Raw genomic sequence first — 15,714 nt, 5'->3', positions numbered from 1 at the left:
TTAGAAAGGTAAATGTCAACCTCTACAAATAACAGAAGGAAACAAAAAGCCGCCCTAGCTTTTAACAAGGGTCTCTGACTCATTTATAGGAATCTTAGGATGCCCATGACACTTTTTCTAGCACGCAAAAGCCTCATGAAAAGATGGAGAATAAACTATAAAGGCTGTTTTATAGAACTAAAATATAGATCTTCCTTACTTTTTAACCTAGGAATTCCTCATAATTCAGCTAACACCAGGGAGCACAAAGAAAGATGTCTACCACATAAGCAAGGATAAGACAAAATTAAATATGATTTTATAGCCTAAGAGTGAAGACTACTCTATGGCAATAATATATTAAACTGCAGAGGAATTGGTACATACTTATTTTCAAAATATTTTGCTTTTCCTGTATTAACTTATTAAAATGTATCAGTGTCTATGGTTTAGAGGATATATATCATGCATCTTTATTAAGTAGAGCATATTTTATATAAATCCTACCACAAAATGCTTTCTATAGTACTATAGAAATCTTGTGGAATCAGACACTACTCAGAGTAGACGCAGGTTGCAGCAAGGAAAATTCCAGTTTGACTCAAAAGAAAAAACACTTCAGTGCTCAAACACTGGGAGAGTGAAATCACCTCCTTGAAAGTATTCACAGCTCTGTGAGCCACGGCACTGAGCCACCCCACTGAACTTTAGGCTCTGCTTCAAGCAGGGCTTTGGAGCAGGTGGCCACCAGGAGTCCCGTCCAGCCTAAAAGCATTCGATGATTCTGTGACTGTAAAAGTAAATGGCTGATATAAATAGATAAATATATTTTATATATAATAGCGAATAGCAAATGTGTAATAGCTAAACTATCTGCAAGAGAATTTCTAAAACACATTTTAGCCAAGTGCTAAATAACTTCATTTAGGTCCTCTATAAAGATCTATATATGTTTTTTTTCCCTCTCCTATCTATCTTAAACTGTGTCAGTAAGGTTAATGGAAAAATGGCAAGTAAGTTGAGTTTAGAACAAATATATCTCTAAAACCCAAGTATATTTCATTCATGGTTATACTTTTATATATGCTTTTCATTCCTTTTTTGTTATGCTGTAGTTCTAAATATGAAATTGGAAGTATATAGTCCTTCATTTGATGATCATTTCTGAGAAAAGACTTTTTACTTCATGTGGACTTAAAAGAAAACTGTTTCACTACCTATGCTTATTTAGTATTCTTAATTTTTTTTATTAAAAACCTGAAAATAATAATTTGGAATGGAGAATTGCAATGTGTTGAAAACTGTAAATAATTCTGAGTTACAAATCAATATATTTACATATGAAAAAAATGTAATATATTAGGACATGATTTTGCAAACCTTTACATAAGAGGAAAACTTTATTAATGTCTAGTCTGTGCAAGTCTTGGCAGGTAAAATTACTCACCAGCACAAATGTTCACAAGAATAGGCTCTAAATGGATTGTAAATAACTTACAAAGTATCTACCACAGAAAAAAATTGCAGTATATCAGCACCCACAGCTAATGCATTTCATTTACTGTAAAAGTTGTACCATTCACCACAATTTCACTATACCATTTAGTCAGTATAAATGAAATGTATAGACAATATAGAAAATGTAGTAATGCTGACTCGGTAAAATTGTTTGACAATAATTGACTGTACTTTAATCCCAGGTCTAATTAGTCCATAATTATTTAAGTATTTAATAAGATGTTTAATTAATAGCCCAACCCTTAGAATAACAAAATACTCTTTTACTGAGTCACTGTTGAATGGTGGATCTACACCACTGGCAGGTTTTCTAAAATTCCCTTCAGTGACGTTCACTTTGTGAAGCTTTAGAAACCACGAAACCACTTAAAACTCTCATCCTTTAAAAGCTGTATCACACTTTAATGATACTATAAGTGTGTATATTCCAAGAGTCAGATATCCAAATATATTTGTAGGTTTAATGTTGCAGCCGAGTGCCTGCGAGATAAACATACTGAAACTGGGCAGTTCTGGGAGACCCACTGAAAGCCATGGGAGCCAGGCTTCTGCCCTACTTTTGCAAAATCTTTTTATGGTCCCAACTGCATCTTTAACACCTTCGAAAATCTGCTCTCGTGTCATTAATTATTGTGGTTGCTAACTAAAATGTGAACATTTTAGAATGCTACTTCTTTATGAGGGCTACGTGGCACTCTGCTGCTGTCACAGACCCAGACCACAGGCATTTGCTACAAAAATCCACAGAATTTGAAACAGTAAAAATTGGAACTGCACTGTATTGGCACAGTATGAAGTCAGCATTAAAAAAAACCCCAAACGTACAGGATCTTTAAAAAGAAGTTCATAGCTCTGGCCAAGAAAGAAGGAAGACAGTATTTTTAGTGAAATTACTCTCAATGATTGTCGAGGGATCTAAGCATTTGCAGAAGCAGTCAGTATTTTGCAAGAAGGTGCAACACTGAACATTTGTCTCTTTTCTACAGCTGAGTAACTTGTCCACTTTAAAACCAAATTAAATTATGTAAGCCCATACTTCAGTTTACAATAATTTGTCTCTGTTAGGTTGTTCCATTGTTGAATTACAAAATCCAAGTAAAAGAGAAGTTGGAGTTTTGCAATTTATAGTTATGACACTGCTGTCACGTTGTTTGCATTAGCATATGAAGATACAAACATCCCTGTGTTATAATGAAAAGAAACATAAAGTTGCTATATTGACCTGAAATGACTTTTCCTACACTTAGAACTCATAAGCAATGCCCTTTATATTGAAATGATTATCTTCTAGCAAGAAACATCACAAGCAAAAGTACATGCTTCTCATCGATTTGACGGCTATTATTTATTACTAGGCTATGCTCAATTAGATTTTCAAATTGTTTCTGTCACATATATTTCTACATTGCACGTAATAGCTCCCTTTATCTTCAGCCTGTTCCAGTCTGTTACCAACATACTTCACAAGAGAAGTGGTTTAGTTTCCTTGAACAAACTTGGGATCTACCCTTTTGCTCCTGCAATGACTTGATGGCTTTATTTTTCACTATTTTCCCACAACTGTCTTTTCATCCTCATCATGAAGGCAAAATTTCACATGTTCACACGCAGACCTTGCACAGCTCTGCACCTACATAAATCCTTGTTCCTAATACCTTCTGCTAGGTTCTTGTTTTCTGTTTATGCATCTCTTAGGCTTATCTTCTAAATACACCTATTGCACTCTCTTGTAACACCTTCTCATGTTATTCCTTAGGCTTGCAATTCTGTGCCAATTAGCATTCACGTGTCTGATTTAAATATATTTATCTCATGAAACTTTTAAAAATAACCCATCATAAATACATTAAGCACTTTTAAACTGGGCTTATCTTTTATCACACTGCATACTACATGCCTGAAATGTAGTTTGTGTCTAATTTAAAATATAAGTACTGAAAGCAGAGAATCTGTCTCCTTTATTACTTGTGTTACTGCAGAGTTTAGGGGCTGTAATGGGTCCCTTTGTAGTAGGTGTTGTACATACAGATCAAGAACAACAGCATTCTGTATACTATACAGCTCGCACAGGGACTGGCTGTGAATAATAATTAAAGCAGCGCTATTCCCTCTCTCAGTCAGCAGTTACATGGATTTGCTGAAATTCTGCAGACTTTCTGATCAGGGCTATTTTCAAAGTAGAACAACACTTTTACACAAAGTGCTTGCAAGCTGTATGTTTCTGTTAAATGTGGAGAAACAGAGAAGCAGAGAAACTACAGTGGTGCTAGCACTGGAACAGGCACAAGTGCACTTAGGCCTCATCTTTTTAAAAAAAATTTGAAAATTTCAAATTCTCAATTTTCTTCAGTTTCATCACATTTGTGAAATGATTTACACTTCAATAGAGGAGGAAGCATGTACAAGACTGAGAAGGCAAATGAAATAAAGAGTTCTTGACAGGCAAGAGGAATTTCTGGAAAGACTAAAAATACATGCTGCCTGACCAAATGAAGTATTTCTTAACGCGTATATCCTAATTAACAACTGAAGGAAATGAAGAACAGCTTGGAGAGACTTATGGAGATAAATAACATGTAATAAAATGGGCACATGTATTAGGGATGACAATCAGAAGAAGACATCCATATAGATGTTTGTCGTAAGTTTTCATGTCCATAATCAAGAGGATGTATCGTCTGCAAAAAGATCAAGTTTCAAACATAGTACAATGTATCACCAATACCCTGAATTTCTATTGGATGCTGTAACAGAATAAATAATGCAATATAATCAATTAAAGAACTGTGTACTTGCAGGTTGAGGGTTCAATACTGTATCTTATTTAATAAAAAATTACCTCACAGAGATGTTACATTAGTGTGACCATGTTAAAAATGTCCAAGAAAGGTTAACATATACAGTTTATATTTTTCATAATAATTTTTATATACAACCTTTTTTTACAATTTTTATTAAAAGAATTTACTGAATTTACTAAATGTACTAACTTAATGAATTTAAGAAATAACATAATTATTAAAAGAATACTAACTTGTCAGGGGGTAATGAAAAATGTTTTAATTTTCAAAATATTACCTAAATTGCAATTGAAAAACTAATTTGATAATTTATTGGTAAAAACACTGTGACAAAAGATGAAGAAAATCTGCTTTTTATTTTGAAAGATAAAACCTTTTCATCTTGCAACATGGTTCACAAGGGATGCTGAGGTAGTTTAACATCGTGGACAGAGGAATCTGTATTTTGAATGACTAGGGCTGTATTTTTCACACTTCCAGATATTTAGAAAAACTGAACAAATGTGTGCACCCCCCACCATGCACCGTTTTGCTTAATGCTTTCCAAATATGCAGAACTCGAATAACAAAGTACCCTGAAGGACTAGTTGAGGGCCACATGAGCTTCAGGTGCACGGCGTTCTGAAAATCATACCATCTTCTTTATTTCTCTCTTCTTTAAATTCTAGTTCGGTGTGTTAGCTGTCTGTTGGTCGGGTAGCCTAACGTTGGCTCTGCAGTTTGCGCGGCGGTTGCTCACGCATCCGCACGAAGCTACGCGCCGCTTACGCGCTGCCTTGCTTTGGGCCACTGCGAATTGCTGACACGGAAGGCAACGTCCAAGAATTCACGTGTTTTCAGCTTTGCTTTGTTAGAGGGGCGGTGGATAACAGAGGACACGTGCGTGCTGCCTGCTTGGGCTCCGTCAGCTCTCACCGTTAAATGGAGCCTCTTCAGCCCCGGAGTTACACACGGCTGAGGGTTTTGCAGCCGTTTTGGGGGAACGAGGTGCAAAGCACCACAGGGTTTCAGGGAAGAGCAGAGCTTTATTTCCATTACAGAATCTGCGTTTTTAAAGGAAGAAAAAACTTTACGTTTTCAAATGGTGATGCTGGAATCTGAATTGAGCGCTCAAGATTTGAAAAGTAACAGGACGGTTCTCAACTGTTCTTAACTGTCAACGTTCCCCTCATGGATTGAAATATAATTCAGGAAGGATGTTTATGTCGCATACGCATTAAACGCATCTAACACGCTCGAGCGGTCTCAGTGTGTTTCCTAAGCTACGTTTTTATATTTGTAAAAATCCTTTCTTGCAGGATTTGTACGAGTTTGGTGAAGCTGCGTGCCCAGGCCACGGCATTGCAAGTTGCGAGGAGGTTCCCCCGACCCACAGGAATTTTCACCGCAGGCTGGGCTGACCCCCCTTGGGGCGTGACTCGGGGTGGCCTGCGGGGCCCCGCCGGCAGCCCGGCCGTGAAGGGGGCGAGGGCAGGGCCTGCCGAGGGCCGAGGCCGCGGCGGCGGTGCTGAGGCCCGGCGGCCATTACGCGGGCGGCGGCGGGGCGGGCGGTGCTGGGGGCGGAGCTCCCGCCCCCGCCAACCCCTAACGCGCAGGCGCGATGGAGCGGCGCGCGCCGTCTCCCAGGGTACGGCGCGTCCGCGTCCCGTCGTTCCTCGCGGGCCGTTGCGTCCCCTCTGACCCGGGCCCGTTGCTCCACCATCCGGGCTCTCGGCGCCACACGGGGAAGATGGCGGCGCTGCTCCCTGCCGAGTGGATAAAGAACTGGGAGAAAGGGGGCAAGAACGAGTTGTGAGTGCGGGGTCTTGAGGCGGGAAGGCGATGGGGCGCTGCAGGCCGCCGGCCTGTGGGAGGGAGAGGGGGCCTGGGCCTCGGCGGCCGAAGGAGGCTGGGGGGGGGGGGGGCGGCGAAGAGGTGGGAGCGGGCGGGGAGGACGTCGCTCGGGGCTGCGTCCTTGCTGCTGGGGCTTAGGGACGACGGGCTGGTCGGGCAGGGGGCCCGGGCCGCCTTCCTGTCTGGCTCGGCCTCCTTTGTCGGTTGCTAACGACCTCCGCCGAAGCTCGTCCCCGGCAGCCGGGCCTAACTCTGCTGGCGCCCGTTGCCCGCGCCCCGAGCGCCCCCTTCCTGCCTCTGGGTCAGGTTTATCGGGTGTCGGGCTCCTCTTCAGCCGCCCCCCCGGGGTAATATGGAGTCCAAACCGTTCTTGCTTCTCTGGCTCCACGATCTTGACCTTTCTGGCAGAGGTCTCAGCCCCCGTTCCCACCTTTGTATCTATTCCGAGGTGACTCGCGCTGTATTCTTTGATGCAGGCAAGGTAGGATCAGCTAGTCATTCCTGTTCATCCTACAAGGGAACCTTTGTGCGCTGAGGGGTCTGGTTGCAGCTTCCCAAATCAATCCAGGTGTGCTAGGAACTTTCCCTTTCAGGGCCTTCTGTGTATCTGTTTTAAGCAATCTTAACTTGGCAGATTCACAAACTGTGCTGCTTGCTATATTTCAGGAGTACCTCTGTTCAGGGGGTTATTCACCAGTTTGTCCATTTCACGTTACTATATTAGCTTGGATAAGGGTGTCCTGTGTCATAACTATGTTTTTAAATGCCCTTATTTTAATTCTTCCATGCACTTCTGTTTTTTGTTGTAACTAAAAAACCCTGTAGCTTCAAATATGGGTATTTGGGGGATCACTTTGAGAAACGCTTCTTGATATTCACTCTTTTCATTATTTACTTTTGTTCATCTATTTTTAAAAGGTTGTTCAGCTATGATAATGATGTTCCCTGTGCATGAAGAAAAAAGTAGTGGGGTAGAGAACAGAAGACACAGAGGCTCCCCGCACAAAATGCGGTTCTCCCCAGACCCTCCATTTTGTAGTGAAGGGGCCCCTTTTTATAGCAATGTCATTTTTGGCTTTGAATTGTGCTAGAACATTATCGCGTTAGCATGTAAGTTTAACATGTTTTGATGTGAACGATGCAAGACCAATGAAAATCTCTTCTGTACCTGAATTTCCAACAATAATAAAGGTGTCCAGGAGCCCCCAAACAATGCTGAGGTTTTTTAATCTCCTGTGTAAGATTATATGGCAGTAGCTGAATTTGCATCCAGCGTGGCGATATTTATGCAATAAGCACAGAGACCTTTTTATTGAACTTCAGTGTTTAGAAACTTCTGTATGAATAACAAAGAATAAAATGTATAAATGTATACTGATACCTTTCAAAAATGCACAAATGAGTTTAATAAAACAGATTGCTTTGTTATACAAAGCATTATATACATGTAGATGCACTTGTTAGCTTTTCTGTAATGGTTATTATGTGACTACTTCAGGCAAAAATTACTTATGATTTTTTGTAACTTACCCTGTTGTGATCACTGAGATTGTATGGAGTTTGCACAAGGACAGAATTTTCATAGTTGATCATATAATGGCAACTGCATTGTTTGCATTGAATTCTCAGAACTTTTAACTGTGTAAGAGGCAAGTTAGCTGAGCTTTTGACCACGATAAAACCTTTTATGATTTTCCCTTCCTCCTAGAGCAGTACTTCTTAACCATAATGGGAAGAAAGTGTTAAATCTGCTGTGGGACCAATAAAACAAAATGATAGGAAATTCCTGTATTTGTGGCGTTTACACTTCATTTGAAATACTGCTTAAATGCAGTTCCAGGCATGATTTAAAGAGTAGTTTGCAAAAGAGGCCATGCATTTTAAAAGAAATTTGATTGTGTCTGGATAACAGTTGTCAGTTTTTGCAGTGAGAGCTTTATAAGCACGTGTAATATGTCTGAACTTACTTTCTAGAAGCAAAAGAATGTATCTGTACCCAATATCTAGATAACTTTCTAGGAAACTAACTCTTTTGGGTGAATCTTCAGTGTGTAACTTTGCATTTCTTTTTCCAAAACTTCCTATCTCCTGCTTTACTGGAGGAAAATAAAATTATGATGCTCTCTTTCCAAAATGAAACACATGAAATATTTTTAAACATTATTTAAAGTAAAAGGAGAGTAAATATAATGATACTTCTAATTTTTATTGAATTATTTATCTCATACAAATACGCCCAGAAATGTAAATTAGGTCTAGGCCTAAGGCTAGGCCACAATTCCAGTCTTAGGGTTTGTGGTTCAAAGTTAAGACAATACATTATATTGAGAAACAAGTTAGAAGAGTGGGGAGGGAAAGGATAAAAGGACAAAACTGATGATTCTAGCAAATACAGGATGTGCAAAAATTTTAGAAGTGGGTTTTCTTGGTGGTTTTTTTTTGTGGGTTTTTTTTGTTTGTTTGTTTGTTTGTTTTTCTCTGTGGAAGCCTGGTCTAATAAAGCGCATGAAGTCAGAGTACATTCACTCTTGTATGGGGGGGTTTGTTTTGTTTTTAAACAATGCAGTGGGCTTATTCACAGGGAGACAAATACCAACTTTGTTAAAAAGTGAGGATTACAGGAAAAAAAAAAAACCCTCATAATTAGCAGAAAGAAAAGATTAGGTCTTATGGAAGAAAAAAAATATTTGCTGGAGCATGAAATGGCTTACATGATCTGACTAGATCAGCCCAAGGTAGTATTTTGGCAGTTACTTGTTACCTAAATAAAAGCAGAATTTTATGTTTTGGGGGAATATGAAAATGTATTGAGAGAAGTAGATGATTTATTTTTATTTGGCATTTCAACTTCTATGGTTACTAATAATGGATGCTTAAGATGATTGCTGTATGTTTTCTTATGTGATCCTGAGTGGTATGGTGGTGGTCTGCCTATGCTTGAAAACATACAGGATTTGTAATATTGCTCTAGTCTGTGGGAGATGCTGTTATGGGGGGCGGGGAAAAAAAGAAAAAGTTGGATTGTTTTATAAAGAAAAGCAAAATATAGGGATGTTTTAAAGAAAGCCAGTAAGGAAATCAGTTTTAAACTAACTGATCTTTTGCTTTGGAAAAATAATGAAGTTTATTTTTGCTGATGTGATCAGTTTGTCATGATATAACAGTAATATCCAGAAACCAGAAGGCAGGCATTTTGTATGTGTCTTAGAGTGTCATAATGTTAGTTAGTAAGGCAGCATCATAGAGCTTAGGTAGTGATGACCATTCACTTCCTAGAAATTGTTCAGAGACCTTGTTCAAAACTTTGAGTACGTGCTTTGAATTTAATTAATCCAGCTACTGATGTGTTACACTATCTAATACAAGTACATAAATGTACATCATGTGGTAGGTTCAAGTGTTCTTAGCTGCCAAAACTATAAATTGGTCAGGATGTGGTCATCTTATCTGTCGTTTTCTATTTTGTTCAGACCCTTCTCTGTCTAAATACAGCTTACTAAATTATATGCATTTGTTTTGCTACTGCCAGATATTCTGTAGCAATTGAGTTGGAATCTGTGTGTGACTGCTTATTATGCTGATCAGCCTAGATTCCTTGTAGACCTGTTTGTGTGTACTTATACTGTCATTTGTGGTGAAATTATATTGTTTGTATAGCGTCTTCCACTGTAAGATGCTGGTCTATGACTGTAGCCCATATGGGCATCTATAATACACATACAACGGCAAGCACCTAATATCAGACTGTTATGTTACCTTGCTTTGTGATAGATTAAACACGTCAAGGACCCTTCTGTGGGGAAGTAGGGCTTTAATAATGTACTTGGCTGGCAGTTTATGCAATATGTTAAGCCTCAAGATAAACTGAAGAAGCTTAACATTCTGTGAACGTGAAATTTTGAGACTCGATCTTTCAAGCACTCCCAACATGTTTGTTACTTTACCTGCATGAGGAATGTCACAGTATTGAGTTAAAGGGCTGAGAGTCAGGAAAACAGAGTTTAGTTGTAGTTTTGCCATCCTGACTGCAAGATGCAATTGATTGTACTTTATCTCAACTAGAGAACTACCCACATCAGTTAAATTATGCATATACTTAAATGTTTGAGGCACATGCACTTTGTGATAATTACTGCCATATATTATGTGTGGGAGTATAATTGGGGATATAGGACATTGTGTATGAATTGGGAGGCTTAGGTTCAGTTGCTGGCTCTGCCATACAAACTTGTTTGTAGGTGCTCAACACTGCTTCAGAATTTGTTGTTTAAGCAATCTATCCCATCTCAGTCCAAAACAAATTTAATTTTGAAACTTTGTTTTTCAGAAGCAATTCTGTGATTTTTTTTTTTTTTTAAATTATTATTTTTACTTTCTAGGTTATCCTGGTTTTTAATTGTATTTTACATATATTAAACAGCTTTATCTTCAGATGAAGGGATGTTGGTTTTAGTAGAGGAGGGAGGTTCTCCATGCTAAGCTTGCAGCAATGAAGATTAGAGTATAAAAGTTTCAGACTAACTCTTGACAGACAACAGACAGCTTGGGTCTGTTGAGCTGAAAAGTGGCCCTGGTAAATTTCCATTGTCTTGGGCATTGCTTAAGTGGAAAAGTCTTGCTGTGGCTTTTTTCTGAGTTGATTAATCATACTAATATTGACACTTTTATTCTTGTGAATGCACAAGTATTTTGATTTTAGTTTATGATGCACTCAGTTGAGACTAGATGAATTAATCTCACAGCTTGTTGGTGCTGGAAGGAAGGGCTTCTGCCTTGTCTTCATTCACCAGGGCTCTCTACTCTGGCGCTTATCTGACCTCCTGGTAAGCTGTTTCAACTTGCCAAGTTGGCAGAAGACTTGTTTTTTGACCAGTTTTCAGCCAGGTTTGTCAGTTTATTTAACTGATTTAACTGACATGAGGACTAGAACTGTGCAGCCAAGAAGGGGAGAAGTATCAGTGAATGTGTCCATTTCTGCAGCAACAAGCCATTAAATCAGCTCAGCTGTACTGCCTGACAGCACCTTCAGAAAGAGTCATCCTCCTTTGGAGACAGAGTATTTGTATGAAAGAATATAAGCACAATTATTAATATAGATCCACAGAGCAATACCAACATCATCTTTTCTACTACCAAAATTTTCCTAGGTAGACTTTCACAAAAAGAAAATTTTACTTTTTTTTTCTCCAGTTTAATAATTCAGGGGGTTTTAATGACAAATATAAAACAAGTTGTTTTACAGACTGATCTTAAATAGGGTTTCTTGTTACATTGATCAAACAGATCTGTGTCTTGAAGTAACGTGAAGCTGATAGTACTATTTTGGTATTGCGGAAAAGGGAATTGGAAGAGGTTGAAACTCTTTATTTTGTATTAATATGTGCTTAAGTGAACTCTTCAGTCCAAGCAGACAGGGTTGTTGCTCATGTAACCTGGTTGATGATATCACTTTATGACATAGAGGTCAAAGTGTGCATCTCAGTAGATAATTTTTTTGATTAAGGTGTTTCACTTTACTGTTATTCGTATACAGAGCTTAGAAATGAGTGCTTATAGGGTAACTTCTTTGTGGAGGAGTAGTAATTAAAATTTAAGAAAATCTGACATAGATCAAATTGATATACTCTTTTGGGACACCTGGGGAAAAAAAAAAATCTATTGCTTCTTTAAAAGAAAAAGTGCACTTACCATTCATGAAAAATAAAATAAATTACCTATTTCCCTGCTTTGCTGTTTCTGTTCTGGTTATTTCCAAATATATTGCATCCTCTTCCATAGCATTTAGAACATCTTAGCTATACTGTTGCTTTTTGCTGAGTTTGCATGTTTCTTCTGATTACATTATATGTGAAACTGCCCGTTTTCCAGTTGTCTTTAAAGAGTGCATATTCTTTGTATTTGATAATTATAATCTTTTGATTGCTGGAACAGCTGTTTAATCCTGCTAGAGGGGTAATAACCTTTATAGAATACAAATAGAAAGAGTAACAGGTTGTTACAGAATCCTTTTTTTTTTTTTTACTGTTTATTTTTCATGATAAGTCTCTAATAATTGTACATACCTGCCTTATTTGAGAACATGCTTAAAAATCGCTCCCCCAGGAAATTGTAGTCTTGCCATCTTGTGTAGGAATACGATGTAGCTCTGATGCTGTCTTCAGTTTCTGCACATGAAAGACTTTTGGATATGTGAAACTTTTGGTTGAAAACTTGCAAGTGTGAAGAAAGTTCTTAAGATATTCATTAGTGTCTTTTATATTATAGGTAAATCACTACCTTTTAAAAAATACTGTTACTTTTCAATGTGAAACTGCTTTTGAAGCCTTAGCTGGGATGACAGTTGTGTTAGAGGAGAGGGAAAATCCTTGTAGCTTGGAAGCATGTCCATTTCTAAGCTGTCAGTGTAGTGGAGAAGCATGCTCTTGAAGCATTTATTTTGTAACACACAGAACTATTATTTCGTGGAACAGTCTGTACAGTATTTAGTGTACTTTTTACGTATGGCTAATTTGGTTGAGGGAGCCTCAGGAGTGACTAAAGACAATGTAACTTGACAGGTCTTTGCATCCTATAGTGGGTTCTCTTAGTGACTAGAATAGGTAAAATTCTGTCTTACCATTGATAAAACATTGCATCCGGAAATCATGCACATAATTTGTTAAAAGTTTTTTACAGGCCAGAGTTTGAAAGCGATCATAGTCATGGTATTTCTATGAGAAGCATTTCCTCATTGGTTAACAACAGTAGGTTAATGCTAGCACTTCCATGCTTCCTTTCACATAATAAAATTGCCTAGTGTTCTCATTTTTCTGTGTATAAGCATGTATAATGTTAGGAAGAATATTTTTTTTAAAGTATATGATATTTAGAATCATTTAGGTTGGAAAAGACCTTTAAGATCATCAAGTCCAACTATTAACCTGGTGCTGCCAAGTCCACCACTAAACCATGTCCCTAAGCACCACATCTACCTGTCTTTTAAACACCTCCAGGGACGGGGACTCAACCACTTCCCTGGGCAGCCTGTGCCAGTGCCCGACTGCCCTTTTAGTGAAGAAGTTTTTCCTAATATCCAACCTAAACCTCCCCTGGTGCAACTTGAGGCCATTTCCTCTCATCCTATCGGTTGTTACTTGGGAGTATGTATATTACTTGGGTGTATGTCTATTATGTATATATATTACATATATATATATATATGTATGAGATCTGTTGGGAGTCTTGTATTTCTTTGCTGTGTAACTTCTGTGAATTAGTGTTTACTCTATGAAAATTAAAATGTCAGCCATTTAAACTGCCCAAATTTAAAGTTATTTTAGCCAGAACAACAACAACAAAAAGTCTCAGAACATTTGTGTGTGTATGCTAATATCTAACTATTTTTATGTTTTTTCTTTTTTTTTTATATTTTTTCTTTATTTCAGTGTGCAACTATGTCGCACTCTCAGTGAAAACAAAAGCCATGATAATATGGGTTTCAGAGGTAAGTTGTGTGGGATTTTTGGTTGGTTTTAACTAAATAAAAAAAGTCTGGAAACAGTTGATCGTGCATGTATCTGCTTGGAACATTCATACATGGTGACCATTAATATGTGCTAAAGGAAAATACTACAAATAGTAAGGCAATACAAGCATCCGTAACTAAGTTTGTCTTCAGATGTCCAGGTGACAGATTTCTTAGACAGTAGTAAATGGTGGTCGGGTAATCCAGTATTTGGTCTGTGCTGTAGAAGATGGAATTCCATTTTGCAAACTCAACATACAGTTAGATTTTATTCTAAAATATATAAACACTAATGTATGCAAGTGTGATTGTACACTGCAGAAAGTAATTTTTACAACAGTACCTGAGTTACAGACGTTCTCCTTTGTTATTGGAAAACACTACTGTCTTTAAGTATAAAATTCTCACTTTAAGAAATCTTTGGTGTTTAAAGAAAAATTAATTTTTTGTTTGCTTTGCAGAACTGTTGGAAGAAAAGCTTCCATATTACTAAGGCCACAAATGTGCTATGCTGTTTAGATGATGTTTTCGGTTCTTGCTAAAATAGTCATAATGGGCAATTGTAATAGCAGAAAAGATAAACCAAAACACTTCAATGTAAATTATAAGTAATATTATTAAGTAAGAAGAATTTATTGTGGGGATGACTAGATAGATACATGCAGTAGCTATATTGGAGGCATTAATAGACAGTAGAAATAGTTCTGATGATGGAAAAAAATGTGAAAATACAGGTAATCTGGAGTGAGGTACAGAGATGCTGACTGCTAAGAATTTGAGTCCACGTGACCTGGATCCTGTTCTGAAAACTGCACTGGCACTTGCATTTCTGCCTTTTAGTTCCAGAAAAACATTTATTGAAGTCCAGTATACCACAGCCTTATGGAGGCAGGTCAGATTTAGCAGTGCACCTGTGTAAGAAATTCTCAATGTGGGGAGCCACTTGCAGAGGCATGTCTGAGGCCATGCTCGTGGCTGGTTTGGGTTCATCATCAATTATTACTGTGTACTGCACCAAACTGTCCTCTTGAATTGGCCTTCAAAGTAGAGAGTATTTTTCATACACTAAAAAGCACAGCAACATTATGGTGCATTATTTAAGAACAATTCTTTACAAGTTTACCATAGCAGTTTTTGCAACCACCATGTTTAGCGTTGCAAGATTTTTCTCAAATGCAGTACCTCTGTTTAGTGTTTCAGCTTAATATAAGCTTTTTTTTAAAACGGCATTCTTCAGTCATGGGAGACTTTAAAAAAAAAAAAAAAAAAATCCTTGTTAAGCATTTTTTCTCCAATTAAATTTTACTTTCTCCTGGAGAAACGGTTTCTGAAAGCATTTCCACGATGAGATACGATTAAGAAAAAGTACTAGAAAGTTTTCTATGTATTATATTTTTATATATGTATGTATAATATGATGTTTATGTGAATTCTAAGTTAAAGGTGTCCTTGTTAAACCAACTGCCAAGACTCAAGTTACTATGTGCAGTACTGTAGTTTTTCATCTCATTTTACTTTTATTCCATAAACTCTCTAGGGAAAGGAGATCATCTCTTACTATCTGCTTGTGTGAAGTCTTAGATATTGATGCTCAAATTTAATGTATCGGCAGTAGTGAAGTAATCCCCCTCACTGGTAAGAGAAGGATATCCCCTTTACTTGCAGGGTGTCTGAAGTGTACAGCATTACTGTAAACACCGCTTTAAAAGTTAGATCAAGGATTACCTAGTATGTTCCTTAATCATCTGTTTTCTTTCCACAGATATCCAGCAGGCTTTGTATGAGCTTGCATACCATGTTGTTAGAGGAAACTTAAAGCATGATCAAGCCTCTAACGTTCTTGGTGATGTCATAGTAAGTATATATTTGTAATAATTGCGTACTTATCAAATTTTTAGTTGGTTATAAAAGTCTGAATGAAAATCAAGCAGGATAATATTCAACAGACTTGTTTTCCCATGTCTAAAAAGTTGTTCTTGTCAAGTCCTTTTTCTTCTTTTGTGTGCACTTGAAATATATCTAGGCTGTCTGGGTTTTGTTTTTTCCTCCCCTACTTTTTGTGGTGAAGAATAGATATAT

General features: G+C 37.7%; 1 protein-coding gene across 9 annotated transcripts in view; it reads left to right on the top strand.

Annotated features, from left to right (window-relative positions):
• The first annotated feature begins 5,913 nt into the window (after window positions 1-5,913).
• Window positions 5,914-15,714, top strand: part of THOC2 (THO complex subunit 2) — a 56,672-nt gene continuing 46,871 nt past the window's right edge. For all 9 annotated transcript variants that reach the window (XR_014229307.1, XR_014229308.1, XR_014229309.1 and 6 more), the window contains exons 1-3: window positions 5,914-6,089; window positions 13,556-13,614; window positions 15,398-15,489. Coding sequence is in view for 5 of the 9 variants with exons in the window: in XM_082323017.1 (XP_082179143.1) it covers window positions 6,028-6,089; window positions 13,556-13,614; window positions 15,398-15,489 (213 nt within the window). In the remaining 4 variants the exon portion in view is untranslated. The remainder of the gene's footprint in view (window positions 6,090-13,555; window positions 13,615-15,397; window positions 15,490-15,714) is intronic.

Source organism: Platalea leucorodia, assembly GCF_965183815.1.
Source record: "Platalea leucorodia genome assembly, chromosome: 10".
Taxonomy (NCBI): domain Eukaryota; kingdom Metazoa; phylum Chordata; class Aves; order Pelecaniformes; family Threskiornithidae; genus Platalea; species Platalea leucorodia.
The sequence above is the reverse complement of the archived record's forward strand: the minus strand, read 5'-3'. Positions and strand labels throughout refer to the sequence as shown.